Source organism: Microtus oregoni, unplaced genomic scaffold, assembly GCF_018167655.1.
Source record: "Microtus oregoni isolate MIOR12 unplaced genomic scaffold, Mior012 000038F_ref0000394, whole genome shotgun sequence".
NCBI classification, from domain to species: Eukaryota; Metazoa; Chordata; class Mammalia; order Rodentia; family Cricetidae; genus Microtus; species Microtus oregoni.
This window is the reverse complement of record NW_024543097.1, coordinates 22,518,279-22,533,962: the sequence shown is the minus strand read 5'-3', so window position 1 is coordinate 22,533,962 and position 15,684 is coordinate 22,518,279. Positions and strand designations below refer to the sequence as shown.

The window sequence follows — 15,684 nt, the reverse complement described above, 5'->3', positions numbered from 1 at the left end:
TGTCTGTGAATTTGCAGCAGAGCGCCTCCAGGGTCATTTCTTTTCCAAACCAGTGTGAATAAGAGTGTGTTAGGATTCTGGGTCTCAGCTGTAGCTCTGTGAATGACTCTCTTTGAACCAGATGAAAAGAAAGACAAAGGTCACGGCTCAGAAGGTGTGTAAGCTTGCAGAGGCTTCCCTGGTAAGCTGTGTAGTTCAGGAGAGCTTTGATATCCCTCTAGTTCTTCTGTTTCTTTTGTTCTTATGGCCAATGAGCTAATTAATGTTAAATGAAAAGTTACAGCTATGGTTACAGTTAAATTGTTTTAAATATATTTTTGCTAAATATAGACATACAGTGTGAACATATGACTTAATTTTGTAGGTTTTTTTTTTTAAAAAAAAGATTTGTTTTGTATGTGTGTGCATTTGGACTTCAGAGGCCAGAAGAGTATCAGATTCCTTGGAACTAGAGCTGTGGATGGCTGTTAGCCTCTTGATGTGAGTGCTAGGAACTCAACCCAGGTTTTCTGCAAGAATAGCAAGTGCTCTTAACTGCTGAATCATCTCTCTAGCTTCATCTGTTTTGTTTCTGAGAGAGTGTTTAAGAATATTTGTTCTTGCCGGTTGTGGTGGCGCACGCCGGTAGGATTTGCTGAAGGAGGCAGAGGCAGGAGGATCACGAGTTCGAAGCCAGCCTGGGCTACACATTAAAATTAAAAAAAAAAAAAGAGTATTTGTTCTTGCGGAGGACCTGGGTTTGATTGCCAGCACCCACATGACAGCTCACAACTGTCCATAACTTGTTTCAGGGAACCTTGTTTGAGGATCCTCTGACCTCCAGACATCAGGCATGCATGTGGCACATAGACATACATGCAAGCAAAACACTCACATACAAAATAAGTAAATCTTTTTTTTTTTAAAAAAAAAAAAAAGGCGGGCGGTGGTGGCGCACGCCTTTAATCCCAGCACTTGGGAGGCAGAGGCAGGTGGATCTCTGTGAGTTCGAGACCAGCCTGGTCTACAAGAGCTAGTTCCAGGACAGGCTCCAAAACCACAGAGAAACCCTGTCTCGAAAAAAAACCAAAAAAAAAAAAAAGGTGGGGGGGAGGAAGGCAGGCAAGCTTATTGCTCTTGCATGAGGACCCAGGTTCAGCTCCCAACACCCACATGATGTTCACAACCACCTGTAACTTCAGTACCAGAGGATCCAATGCTTTCTTTCCACCTTACAGGCTCCTATAGGCATGTGGCACACACAGAAATAAATAAATAAATAAATATTTTTTGAAAAAGGATCACTTCAGTTCCCAGCATCCATTTGGTGGCTCACGACTGTCCATAATTCAAGTTCCAGGAGATCTGATGCCTTTTTATGGCTTCCTCAGGCACTGCATTCATGAGGTGCTCAGACATACATGCAGGTGAAACACCTATACACATAAAAAATAAAAATAATAAAGGGACTGGACTAAAGAGATTGCCCACTGGTTAAGAGCTTTAGTTAAAGCTGATCTTGAACTTTTGACCACCTGCCTCAGCCTCCTAGATGCATGTGTATGCTACCACTCTGTGTGGCTTAATGCTTTATAAAGTGAATTCTGTCTGCCCTAGGAGTTACGCTGTGACCTATTTAAGTAAGAGAGGGACTCTTATTCTGAGTGTACTAGCAATAACTTCCCTTGCATTTTCTTTTTAATGTTGTTTTTTTTCCAACACAGTGTATACTTCTAGGCCCTGTGATTATCTTTGTTCATTTTCTTAGCATTGCATGGTTGGATGCAACCTTCTAACAACAAATACAAGCTGGGTAATAGTGGCACACACCTTTAATCCCAGCATCAGGAGGCAGAAGTAGATGGATCTCTGTGAGTTCGAGTCCAGCCTGACCTACAGAGTGGATTCCAGTACAATCAAGGCTACACAGAAACCCAATCTTGAAAAACAAATACAACAGAAAACCTGAGCAATTTTTCCCTTTTAATATAGAAGCTGAGCCCAGTGTCAGGTACCTGTTGCTCAACCTGTGAGAGTCAAGAGGAGGATTGAGTCAGGGAATATAATAAATAAAATCCTGTCTCTAAATTGATACACATGAAAATACAAGTGATAATTACATAGTAAGATAAATTCGGTAAATAGCCTCTAAAAATGTATTTTGACTTTATGTATTTTCAGAGTTGTAGCCTTCCTTCAGGGAAGACTGGCTTTGATGAGCAGAGTGAAACACATTCATTGTTTCAGGAGAACTAACTTAAGTTCATCAGTTTTCCCATCACTAACAAAACACCTGAGCCAGCAACTCCAGGGAAGAGGGCTTTATCTGAATCAGTCTCAGGTTTTAGTCCACAGTCACTTCCTCTTTGCTTCTGAGTCCATTTGTAGTGAAACAACAGCATGGCAGAGAGCATGTGGTGGAGTAAAGTGGCCCTAAGGCAATAACGCCATCCAGTTATGAACCTGGCAGTGGGTTAATCCACCGTAGGGTTAGAGCACTCATAATTCAGTCACTTCAAAAACCCATCAGATGGTAGCCAGGCCTTTAACACTGGGACCTTTGGGAACAGTTCATGCTCAGACTTTAGCAGAACGCTGTATGATTCCAGTATTTTATAAATGTAAACAGACGAAGAGCATAGAGGCCACTGTTTCGTACCCTAAAGATAGAAGTCTCCATTTACAGTCTCTTTTGCATTAAAATTTTGTGAAAGTGAAGTGAAAACGTCCGTGAGTGTAGTTCTCGAAGCTTCATAGACGCGTGTTAATGTTAACAGTGGGCACTCTTAAGTACTGGTCTGCTGTGGTCGGTCCTCAGTCTTACGCACGACAGTCTCTACAGTATACTGCCTGATGAGATAGTGCAATGTCTTTAATGCCACGGTACTAAGTAACTACTTAGCTAGCAGACAGAGTGAGAATCTAGTCCCTGCATTCAGGGGCATGCAGACTAGAGAGTGGGTCACAGCTACCTGAGTGTCACATGTAAGTAGTTGGATTATTCATTGGTCTGAACCACTTTATACAGGAATTGAGGTGGAAAACTAACTTGGTACAATTATGTACCACTTCATCATTTTGCTCTCTCTCATTATACTTGTTTTTTAAAATATTTGTGTGCACATGTGTGGGTGCACATATGTGGTACATTTGTGGAGGCCAGAGAACAGTTTTCTGCAGTCAGTTCTGTCCTTCCACCATGTGAGCCCTGGGGTTGAGCCCAGGTCATTGGGCTTGGTGAAGTGTCTTTACTTGCTGAGCCTGCTCACTGGCCCTTATGTTGCACTTTGCCAAAAGATTTTACCCTTCTTTGATAAACCGGGAGCTTGCAGCACTTCTCAACCAAGATCCTTGTGGGATGTGGTTTTAAGAAGGAATTGGTTGGCAGTGAATTATGAAGAAGCTTTTCAAATGTAGTTCAAAGGCTACAAGACCCCTTGTTTGGTTTGTCTTGATAAGATATGTGTGAAAACAGGGAAGGACCCGCAGCAGTGGTTGACACAAAAGAGAATGGGCTGGGGATTGAGTGAGTTTGTTGGTTTTTGTTTTCTTAGTGCTGGGCTAATAGTCTGCCACTGAGCTACAGCTACAGCCCAAGTGAAATAAATTCTTTAAGAGGTTACTACAGTTCAGAGAAACCCAAAAAAAGACTATAGTTAACAGAAAACATTCACAAAGTGATTTAAGAGACGTGCAGTCAGTTTTGTAGACTGCATTCTTTATTGGTTAGACGTCTGGTGTTTGTGTCTCACTTCCACCATGTGGGCATGCATCTTTTGCTATCCTGGTTTTACTGTTAAACATTTTTCCTTTTTCTTTTTCTCTTTGTTGTTTGTTGTTTTAAAGGTAAGTTCTCACTGTGTAGACCAGGCTGGTTTCAGACTCACAAAGTGTCTCTTGCCTCTGCCTCCTGCATGCTGAAATTTAAGGCATGACCCCTATACCCAGCTTGTTTAGCTTGTTTTTTTTTAAAGAGATGGTCCCATATAGACCAAGCTGGCCTTGAACTTGCTATGTAATCAAAGATGATCTTGAACTCAGACCCAAACTCCTGCTCCTGTGTGCTGAAATTAGGTGTGTGCTGCTACCACCTTGCTTTATGTGATGCTGGGGATTGAACTCTGGACTTTGTTCATGCCAGGCAAACACTGTAATAACCAGGCCACAGCCCTACTCCTTAATTTTCTGTAAGTTGATTTTTTAATGTAAATAATATATTTAAAAATGAAAACTTCCATAAGTAGTAAGTACCTTAGTACAAGGAAAAACAATATTATAGATTCAAGCAGATACTTAGCTTGCACTTTGTTAAAGACAGCAAGGATATTACCCTATTAGACTCGACAACCTATAAACAGGCTTTTCCTGTAGTGCCACAGGAGGACTGAAAATGACCCTGGCCCTCTTGGACCTTTGGTGTCATCTATTAAATGGTCTTGCATAGTGATGCCAGTATTATGGTGGGTTTGAGGTGGGTGCGGCAGGTGTGTGGATTCACCAGGTCCTCATCTGGACTGCCGTTTGGTGCCTCCGATTTCCTCCCAAATGACCAGTGGCAACTGCTCTGCTCTAGAAAGCATAAGGAGTATGAAGCTGGCAAAGATGAGTCTGGCTGTTTTCATGTCCATTGGCTTCATCCCTGGTGGCCTTCTTTGCACACTGAGTCAATGTAAAAGACAGGTCCATGGCTGCTTCAGATTACTATGACAATGCCAGTCACATGTTAATGTTCTTCGATCACTTTTACTAGAAAGGACACTGTCCAGCACTTGAACCTAATTGTTAGCACATGTGACTGGGCTGAAGAAGGAAGGCATGCTGGGTATTGAGCAGTTCTGGGAAGAGAGATAGTCATAGGTGTTCTCCCTCTCCCAGGTGAGTAATAATGATGTCACTCATGAATGGCTTCTGGGAGGTCCAGTGAGTTAATATATGTGCCTGGCTAAGAGAACCTTGGAAATATTACTAGGGGTAATTTTATTGATTTTTGTGCTACAACCATATGTATAGATGAAGAAAAACTTTATGTTCCTTATTTTAATGTAATTTAAAACTTATAGAAGTTAAATATACAATATTGTGGGTTCTTATGAGCCCAATTTTTTTTACATTGCTTTAATATCTAAATAATGTAGTGATTTAGTATGTTTTTGTTTTAGTGCTTCCTCCTCCTTCAACTAATGAAGAATGGGGGAGATAGAAGGAACATACAGAGCTTTGCCAACTTCCGGGACACGCTTGGGCAGCCAGACTTCTGTTGGAGTGAGTACCCTGGAACCGGAGCAGACCCTCTCACCCAGGATGCAGGAGAAGCACCTACACATCAGAGTGAAGTTGCTGGATAATACTGTGGAAGTATTTGACATTGAGGTAGGAAGCTTGATTTTTAAGGCATATTCTCTTCTATGTTCTAAAGTTAAGCAATTCTGTACCAGACTCCATTTTTCTGGTAAGAGTTTGTGTTGTGTATTTATTCAGGTAACCAAGAGGTGCTTTGATGGCTACCCAGCAGAGTCTTTGGAAATAGTAGCTCTAAGTTAACTTTCAGATAAAATTCTGAAAGATACACTGTTTCCATTCCTTTGTTTTCAGAGAATGACTAAAGAATAGAAACTGACCAAGTGGCTTTGACTCAGACATACATTCCCCATGTAGGTGTTTGAGTCCTGGTACCTCCATAATAGATGCCAGGTGGCCTCAAGGTGTGTCAGCATACCTGTCTGAGCAGAGAATAGTCCTTCCTGCTCAGGGACTGAATGAACATTAGGAAGAGAGCCTGTGGATGAGGTGTTGCACAGTGAGGGGTGACAGGTGACATCAATATGTACTGGACAGTGAGGGCCTGCACTGACAGGGAGCAGACAGGAAAGCCTTACATTGGGGGTTGGTGTGTAGTAAGGGTCTTGCATTGGGTAGTGTGGGCCTGACTTCCTGAGGCAGTACAGTAAACCTACCTTAAAGGCCATGTGCAGTGAGTGTGAGCCTGCTGTTGTGAGGAGGTGCACAGCGAGTGCTAATGTTGGGAGACAGTTCACGTTATTAGTGCAGAACTTACTTGCTCAGGTTAACTTATACAGGCTTTTTTTTTTTTTTTTTGAGCAGGATCGCCTGTAGCCCAGACTAACCTTGAACTCTGTATATAGCTAAAGATGATTTGTAGCTAAAAAATTCCATTTGTCATTATATACCATTTAACTATAAATAGTGCTGTTTATGGACATTCATGTAAAAGATTCTGTTTGAGCATGTCTTAATTTCTTTGGTACGGGACAGGGAGGTCAAATTGCAACATCACATGATAACTCATTTAGTCATTTGAGGATGCTAATCTGTCTCCCAAAGTCACTGTTCTACTTTTTTATTCCCATCAGCCGCATTAAAACGTTCTGGTTTCTCTACATTTTTTTTTTGAACCTTTGAATTTCAGCCATTCTAGTTGGTGTAACATTTAGGAAATTTTTCCTGAGATAGATTAGGACAAAGTGACTCAGTCAGAGTGGGCCCTGTCTCTGAGTCAGCACAGCAGAGAGAGCTGTGTCTGCGGTGCAAGGGTAGGAGGAGTTAGGGGAGGGTGTGCTTCTTCTGCCCATAAAGACCCTGAAGAGGTATCGCTAGATATGAACAAAAGTTTAGTTGTATGATTTTAGAACATTTTAGTTTCATCTAGAAATGTTACACATGTTTGTAGGAATAACAGATTGATTCCTCTCTGTCTGTCTGGTTTGGTTTGGGTTTGGTTTTGAGATGCAATTAAATTCTATAGCCCAGGTTGGCATAGAATTCACTGTGTATACAGTCCAGGCTGACCTCAAACTGAACTATAAGGTTAAATATTTATTTAAATAAAGTAGCAAATAAGGTGGTGTGCATCTGTAATCCCAGTACTCAGGAAGCTGAAGCAGCAGGATTACCACAAATTACAGACAAGCTGGAGTTAAAAAGTTATTCTCCCATTGTTGCCACTTGTGCTCTTGGGAATTCTTTCTTACTTTCTCTTAATAAATGGACACTTTGTGTTCTTACTTCTTGTCCCAATTCCCATATGCTTCTTGGGCTGGAGAGTGAACTCAGAGGCCACTTGCTCAGTGAGACATTGGTGGCTATTGATTGTTTATTACCCAGAATACTGAGTTAAGCTCAACAAGAGCTGTGAAAGTCTTCATACTCAAGGCACCCACATCATTTAAAAGTTCCCCCAAGATTAAATCCAGCAAGCCAGCGAGTCTGTGGAGACCTAGAACACCTACACTTAAATATTCTCAGAGAATCCAGGAAGTCTATGAATGTCAAAAACACTGAAAAAGACATCACAGCAAACTTTACAAAGTGCCTCCCTAGGCAGTGTCATAGAAGACACACAGGATGGTTTCTGTCTCTCAGATAAAGGATTGTGACAGAGTCTATGAATTGACACAACTCATTGAAAACACTTTTTCTTATTCCTTCTGGCTTTTTGCATTTCTTCGTTTTAACAAACGTAATCGGATTGTCTGTGAAGAGTTTCTTCTTTTTAAATCTCTGTGCCTTTCATTGTATTATCGCATTGGTTATAGCTTCCAGTGCTGTGTTAAACACACATGTTGAGAAAAGATATTGTCTTGTTCTTAATCTTAAGGCAAAACATTTGCAGCTTTATCCTTAAGTATATTGTTTGCTGTGAGTTTTTATAGATGTCTTTAACATGTTAAGAAGTTGCCATCTATTCCTGGCTAAGTGAGACTTCTCTCCTTCTCTTTAAAACCATATGTTAAAATTTGCCAATTTTTTGCATTAATTGAAATGATACGTTGTTTCTCTTTGTTGCTTTCTTTTTTCAGACAGGGTCTCACTATGTAACCCTGGCTCACTCTGTAGACCACTCTGGCCTGTAACTCAGAGACCTGCCTGCCTCTGCATCCTGAGTGCTGGGATTAAAGTCATGCGTCATCATGTCCTGCTTACTTGCTCTTGTCTTATTCTTTTTGATATTATTAATTACCTTAATTATATTGTCCTAACTCTCACTTATTACCTTCTGAACCCAGACACCAGCATGTCCTGGAATCCCCAACCTCTCATGCATCACTAGTTGGCTAGTTTTTCACCAACTTGACACAAGATTGAGAAGAGGGGACCTCAGCTGAAAGAATGCCACCAAAAATATTGGCCTGGAAGCAAGCCTGTGGTGCATTTTCTTGATTAATGATTGGTGTGGGTGGGCCCATGCCATTGTGAATAGTAACACCCCTCAGCCGATGGTCCTGAGTTGTTCATGCAGGCTGAGAAAACCATGAGGAGCAAACCAGTGAGCAGTGATTGTCTTTGCTTCAGTTCCTGCCTCCAAGTTTTTCCTTGAGTTCCTACCCTGACTTCTTCAGTGATGAACTGACTATAAGCTATAAAGTGAAATAAACCCTTTCCTCCCCAACTTTCTTTTGGTCATGGTGTTTTGAAAATAGGAACCCTGGGCTAATTAAGCTTGCACATCCTTGTTTCTTCCAACACTTAATATGTAGCTAAATCTTTTTTTCAAAACAGGGTTTCTCTGTGTAATAGTAGCCCTGGATGTCCTGAAGCTCACTTTGTAGACCAGGCTGGCTTCGAACTCACAGAGATCCACCTGTCTCTGCCTCCTGAGGGCTGAGATTAAAGGTGTACCACTACTACTTGGCTGCTAAATCTTATTTATCCATCAGGAATCTGCTAAACTATCACTTCCTTTGGGTGGATTTCCCAAAACCAAATCCCCTTCCTCCTCATTATTATACTTAAGATTATCAGTACTGTGCATTATATATGTAAATTTTATTTATTTATTGATAATAATATTCTTGACATTTGTAGATGTGGTATTTGGTTGTCCAGAGGTCAGTCAGTAGCTGCTTTCTGGCCTGGAAGAGTGTCATTTGTCTCAGTTAATTGAATGAGCAATATGGTTGCAAACACTATAGTCTGACCTCTGCTCTAAAGGGTCTTAGTTTTGAGTCTTATGGTTATTTTATTTATTTTGGTTTTTTTTTTTTTGAGACAGGGTTTCTCTATGTAGCCCTGGCTATCCTGAAACTCACTCTGTAGACCAGGCTTGCCTCAAACTTACAGAGATCCGCCTGCCTCTGCCTCTGAGTGCACCACTACACCCAGCCTTAACTTTATTTTAGAATCAGGACTTATGATACTGCTATCCATAGACATCATTTACTGAAACAAACTTAGTTACCAGAATTACGTAAGATGGTGAATGAAGATGCGCATCATGGTTCTTCATACTGACTCTGACTAGATTGAGATGCTACTGTATGAGAGGAAGGCACTTACTGCAGTGATGCAGGAAAAAAGAGGAAACCGCCGGGACAGTCTTTTGGGTGAAGCGCATGTGTGGATATAGGCTTCAGTTATTATTCTTATCTTAATGGACTTTTGACATTTATAGATGAGATATTTGGCTATCTAAAGGCCAGTCAGTGACTGGCTTTCTGACCTAGGATAATCTTGGTTTGTTTCGGCTTATCGAATGAGTTGTATGGTTGGTGATCAACCCTGAAATCTAGCTTTATCTCTAGAGACTCACTTTGAGACATAACTATTTCAGAACCTTGTAGAAGAAAATTATGTATCAGCTTGCTTTGTCCCACATGCTATACTGTGGAGTAGAAATGCTTTCAGATCTGGCATTGACAGACAGGCCAACTCTGTCATTCATACAGTGAAAGGAGTACCCAAGACCTCTCCTACAGAGTCCTCTCGAAACTGCAGAGAGCAGGAAGTCTAGGGCAGGTGAACTTTCATTGGTTGATGATTTGCTATTTTAAAACTTAGGAGTTAATATGAAGGAATAATTTTTCTATTACCTGAAGGTTAGTATTGTAGCAGAAGTGACTTTAATAATTACAAGAAGCATTGGTGTTGAGGATGTGATTCAATGGTAGAGTACTTGCTAGCATGTACAAAAAAAGCCCTAAGTTTAACTTTCAGCACTATGCTAGAAACCAACCAACCAAACAAACAAATAAGTAAAATAGGTATAGTGATATACTCCTGTAATCTTAGTGTCTTGGGGGCTGATGCAGGGGGATTACTATAAATTTGAGGCTGGCCTGTACTACATATTGAGTACCAGGTTTACAGAATGAGATTTTTTTCTAAAAACAAAACAAAAACAAAAACAACAACAACAAAAAGTGGTTTTAGGCTGAGCGTGGTGGCAAAAGCGTTTAATCCCAGCTCTGGGAAGGCAGTCAGGCAGATCTCTGAGTTCTGCATGAACCAGGGCTATGTAAAAAGACCCTGTCTCTGAAAAGGTGGCTCAGTGATAAAGAGCATTCACTAGCTGCTCTTCCAGAATATTGGAGTTTAATTCCCAGCACCCCCATGATAGCTCATGACTCCATTTCAAGAGAATCCACATGTTCTTTGGGTCTCTGAAGGCATCTCTTGCATGCTTGTGGTACACACTCATTCACAGAAGATAAATAATAAATTAATAACTAAAATAACAAAGACCCTGTCTCAACAAAATAAATAAATAAAAGAAAAAGAGGTCTGGGCTGTAGATGTCAGATGAGGATGGGAAGAATGTCCTGTACCTTTACTGAGAAATGGGAATTAAGTTCTAATGAGCCCTTGGGTATTTTTCATTAGTACTACTCTATTTTTTTATATTTCAATATCCTTTAGTATATGCAAAAACTAATGCATGAGCCTTCATTTTCTTTGTTGAAGAAATAACTTGCCAGGTGTGAATTCCAGCACTCAGGCAGAGGCAGGCTAGCTAAGCGCCATCTTTAAAGAAGTAAAAGAAATACAGAGGTAGGCTGGGAATGTAGCCACATTGCTGTCATGCTTGTCTGTTATGCTCAGAGCCTCGGGTTTGGTCTCTGGCACTGCATAAATAGGGTATGATACTACGTGTGCTGTCACTGTCAGTGCCCGCCATCCAGCCTTGATGTAAGTTCAAGGTCGTCTTCAGCTGCACAGGGAGTTCAAGGCCAGAATGTACAAATGAAATACCTATCAAAACAACCAAAAATGATAAAAAAAAAAAGCAATAGTCAACTATGTGACAAGGACATATTCTCAGGCATGAAGTTCCGAGCTAGAATACAAATTTTGTGTTCCAGTAAAAGCTTAATGCTTTCGTTCTGACCAGGAAAAAATAGTCAGAATTCCAGAAAGTATTGTAAACAGATGTTTGCCATTTCTCCCACATGAGCATCCTAAATATGGCAAATAAATGGCCTTAGAACTCATTTTGGTCTGCCCTCAGAAGAAAAGCTAGTAATTTAACATCTTAAGTTTGGGGATAATGTAGGTGTTTTGCAAAAATTCTTAGAGAAGATTTTAGGATACATAGCTGCTCTAGATCTTGAAACCTATAATTTTGTCATAGAAAATTGATTCTTTTTTTTTTTTTAATCCTAGTGCTAGGAATGTGGTTGGGTGGTGCGTGGCAGGCATTGACATTCTTATTCTTAGCTATTCTGATTGTGTTCTTGGGACTCTCTGTACCAGCTCCCCCTGCCTAATGCCAGCAAACACCCCTGTTTTGATTAGAAAGTGAATGATGCCTGATGAAGAAGGTAAGTTTTAAAATAGAGGATGGGAAATGTTATCTTGCTTGTCCTGGTACCCCCAAAACTCCTTTAGCCACGGTTTTATAAAGGAGACTGCTCCAGTGATTCAGGATCTCAGCAGAGGGTATAGAAGTGAATTTGTTGGTCAGTTCCCAGCTTCTTTAGCTGTGGGTCACAACCCCATATGGGCTCATGTAACTGAATGTGTGGATTGTGAAAAACTTGGCATCAGTAAAAGATTTCTTAATGAACAATGACTAAAAAGTAATTCAGAACTGAATGTGCATAGTGCGTGCAGTGCTCACCCACCTTACACTGCACCATATACCGATTGCTGCCTTGTTTCTGAACACAATGTGCACCCTTCATACTGCACATACCTTACACCATGTAAGCCCAGTGAATACTGCCTGAAAAGCCTCAACTCAGATTCAAGGCTGTTGTATGGTATAAATTGCCTTGTTTTTATTATACATGCAAAATTTTCTCTGTCTATAGAAATATAATGGTTTAATTATAGGAAACAAAGATTTTTAATACTTTCCTACCATCGTTTTCTCTCAGCAGGTATCAAATTAATATGTCTTTTGATTGTCTTGTGTTAGAATGTTTGTATTGATGACTTAAGTTTCATTTTAAAATATTAAATGAACTTTGTAGAATTAGGTTAGAGTTTCCAATTGTTTCTGAAATGGCAGTAAACATCTATTTTATGTTATATATTTATACAAAGTAGCATTCTCAACATTGATGACTATAAAATCAAAATATTGTTCAACCCTGAAGAACATTAAACATTCTCTGTGTCCTGCAGCATCAAATGTTCAACCAAGATTTAATTCTTAAAAGTAGATATGCACCAGACAATGGTGGAGCACACCTTTAATCCCAGCACCAGGGAGGTAGGGGCAGATGGATCTCTGTGAGATTGAGGCCAGCCTGGCCTATAGAGTGAGTCTCAGGACAGCCGGGTCTACACAGAGAAACCTTGTCTCAAAAAAACAAAATAAAACAAAACAGAAATGTACTTCTATCTCTTTGTATTCAAATTTGCTTTTGTTCTTAATAAATGATGAACTTATTTGAATACCAAAGATTTTGTTTGTTTTGCTTTCGTTGTTGGTTGTTTTCAACAGGGTTTCTCTGTGTTGTCCTGGCTGTCCTAGAACTCACTCTCTAGCTGGTCTCATAACTCAGAGATCTACCTGCTTCTGCCTCATGAGTGCTGGGATTGAAGGCATGCAGCACCACTGCCGGGCCAAAGTGGTGTATGAAGTCTTTCTTTCTATGTGTTGCTTGCATTGGTTAATGAATAAAGAAACTGTCTTGGCCTGATAGGACAGAACTTAGGTAGGTAGAGAAGACAGAACTGAATTCTGGGAGGAAGAAAGCAAAGTAAGAGAGCCGCCATGGATTCAGACGTGCTGAATCTTTCCCGGGAAGCCACTGCCATGTGGCGATGTACAGATTAATAGAAATGGGTTAAATCGAGATGTGAGAGTTAGCCAATAAGAGACTAGAGCTAATGGGCCAAGCAGTAATTCAATTAATACAGTTTCTATGTGGTTATTTCGGGGCTAAGCAAGCCGGGTGGCCAGGATGAACAAGTGGGCCCTCCTCCCTACAACACCAAAGGATTATTTCTAAGAGAAATTTCTTTATGATTTACTGGTAAACACCTGCTGTATATGCCTGTACAACTGGGATCATGAAAATTTTACTGGGTGAAAGGGAAAAAGTAGCTCAAAGTCAGGATATCTTGGCTTGTAGTGCTGTTCCTTGAGCACCAGGGAATTCTCACCCTCGATGTCATTTTTCTCCTCGTTACCAACCCCAGCAGGGGACAGGAGTCCTCCCAGGTGGCATAGGGACATGTGAGCTATAAGCCCCAGTCAGAACCTCTGTGCTTTCTTTTTACTTGCATGGTCAAGAAAGAAGTTAACTCATGAGAGATGTCTGCTTATTTTACCTTTGAATTATCACTATCTTTCTGTTTTTGAATCTCCTTTTGATATTCAAACACTACATTCTTGACTTAACTCCTCATAGATAGGTTGTTCTGGCTAGTCCTTTGTCAACTTGACACAAGCCAAAGTCTTCTGAAAGGAAGGAACCTCAATGGAAAAAAAAATGCCTCCATTAAATCAGTCCTTAGACAGGCAAGCCTAAGACAGGCATTTTCTTAATTAGAGATTAATGGGAATCGGGAGAGCTAGGGGATACCACTGTGAGTGTTGCCACCCCAGGGCTGGTGCTGGGGGGAACCTCCAAAAGGGCAACGGCTGTGAAGATTCTCCTGTCCCATGTAAATGCTCATCAAGGGGTGACTTCACCTTTTGATAGTAGATAGGATGACCAGTATGGGGACAGTCAGCCTCTTTCCCTAGCCATTTCTGTCATTTCCCAGTAGGGCTGTGAGCAGAGTGGCAGAAGTGGAGGTTATGCATGGACTCAATAACATGGACTTTTCCATTCACCAAGGCTGACCTGGTTACAGCTGCTGCTGAGAGCCAGATCTGCCAACAGCAGAGACCAGCAGTGAGCCCCAGTTGTGTCATCATTTCCAGGGGTGAACAGCCAGTGACTTGGTGGCAGGTTAGGTACATTGAAAAAAATTCCTTCATGAAAAGACAATGCTTGGTTCTTCATGGAATAGATACTTATTCAGGTTATGGATTTGCCTTTCCTGCATGTAATGCTTCTGCCTAAACCACCATCCAGGGACTTACAGATTGCCTTACTCACTGTCACAGTATTCCACACGATATTGCTTCTGACCAAGGAACTTAACTTCACAGCCACAGAAGTATGGCAATGGGCCCTGCTCACAGAATCCATTTATTTTACCATGTTCCTCACCATCCTGAAGCATCTGACCCGACAGAACAACGTAATGATATAGAGCACCAAGTAGGTGTCAGCCATGGTACAGTCTCTCCCATAGCTAGGATTCACAGATCCGGAGTCAAGGGGTGGAATGAGAATGGTTCCACTTACTGTCACCGCTAGTGATGCTTCCTGTTCCCACCACTTTAAATTCTGCTGGCCTAGAAGTTTTGGTTCCAGACAAGGGGAGCATGCCTGCCAGGACATGGATTATTCGTCAGAGTAGGGGGAGGGTAGGTTATGTCACAAGGCATGTCTGCTGTTATTTCAAGCATACAATGCCCACATGCTCATTCATCTTTTCATCAGCTTTCATCTCTGGAACTGGTTAGGACCAAGGTTTGTTATGTCAGTCCTTAGCTGCCTGATAGAGTGTGGACATGTATCTCTACCAATTTGCTAATTTGGGGGAGAGATTTGGTAGGACAGTTTGGTCAGGCATCACATCTGGGCATGCAGATACCTATACAAGGACCAAGAGTCGTTAGCACTAGCCTCCTGAGGTTAGTGAGATTGCAGGCCAGCTTGCTCCCAGAAGCCAAGGGGCTCATAGGTCACTATAGTCCTTCCTCAGCTGCCCAGCACACATACAGTAGAGTGATATAGTACTTTAGAACTGCTAGCCTCCCTTAGCTGTTGTGATGACTCAGGAAGAAATGGGTGGCTCCAGCTGATTTGCTGCCTCTCAAGAGATGTGAGTGGTAAGACTGTTCCTAGTCTCACTGTATCCAGCCGACCTGCCACACGTACTCTTTTATGTCAGCGTGTGCACAGTTGTGCTTCTGAGTTGAGGGATACATATCTTGGATTGCTACTAAGGTGTTGCTGGATTGTTCTGGAAAGTAAGCTGTTTTATAGTCTTGTGACCTCCACAGGAGTCAACTCGTTCCCAACTTTGGTCCCTTTTTTATCATACCCCTGCTGCTGTCTTCTGTGTTTTCTTCCCCAGCTTTCACAGAGCCATATCATGCTCTAGTTCTTACCGTCTCTCACCTGACCTGCTGTGGGCCTGTAAACCAGGCCTACCCTGGTCACTGTCTCAGCCATGTCGTCCTGACTCCACCTCAGTGGCCTTTAAAGCCTGGCAGTAAACAGGTGGGTGTCACGTTGAGAACTCCCTAAACATTATAGACAGTAGGCTGTGGCTGTGAGAAGAGTTAATGAGCTTGGGAATGGGGCTCTTCTATTCCCCGTCACCATCCGTCAGGGATCTCTTTTCTAACTCTTCCCCATTCACCTGTGGGCAGAAAGCCTCTCTTCTCCATGTGTG

General features: G+C 41.5%; 1 protein-coding gene across 1 annotated transcript in view; it reads left to right on the top strand.

The window, feature by feature from the left end:
* The window catches only part of LOC121433427 (FERM, ARHGEF and pleckstrin domain-containing protein 2-like), a 105,049-nt gene that overhangs the window by 10,797 nt on the left and 78,568 nt on the right, over nt 1-15,684 (top strand). Inside the window, exon 2 of the mRNA XM_041631821.1 lies at nt 5,139-5,349. Coding sequence (XP_041487755.1) covers nt 5,167-5,349 — 183 coding nt within the window. The 5' untranslated portion in view covers nt 5,139-5,166. The remainder of the gene's footprint in view (nt 1-5,138; nt 5,350-15,684) is intronic.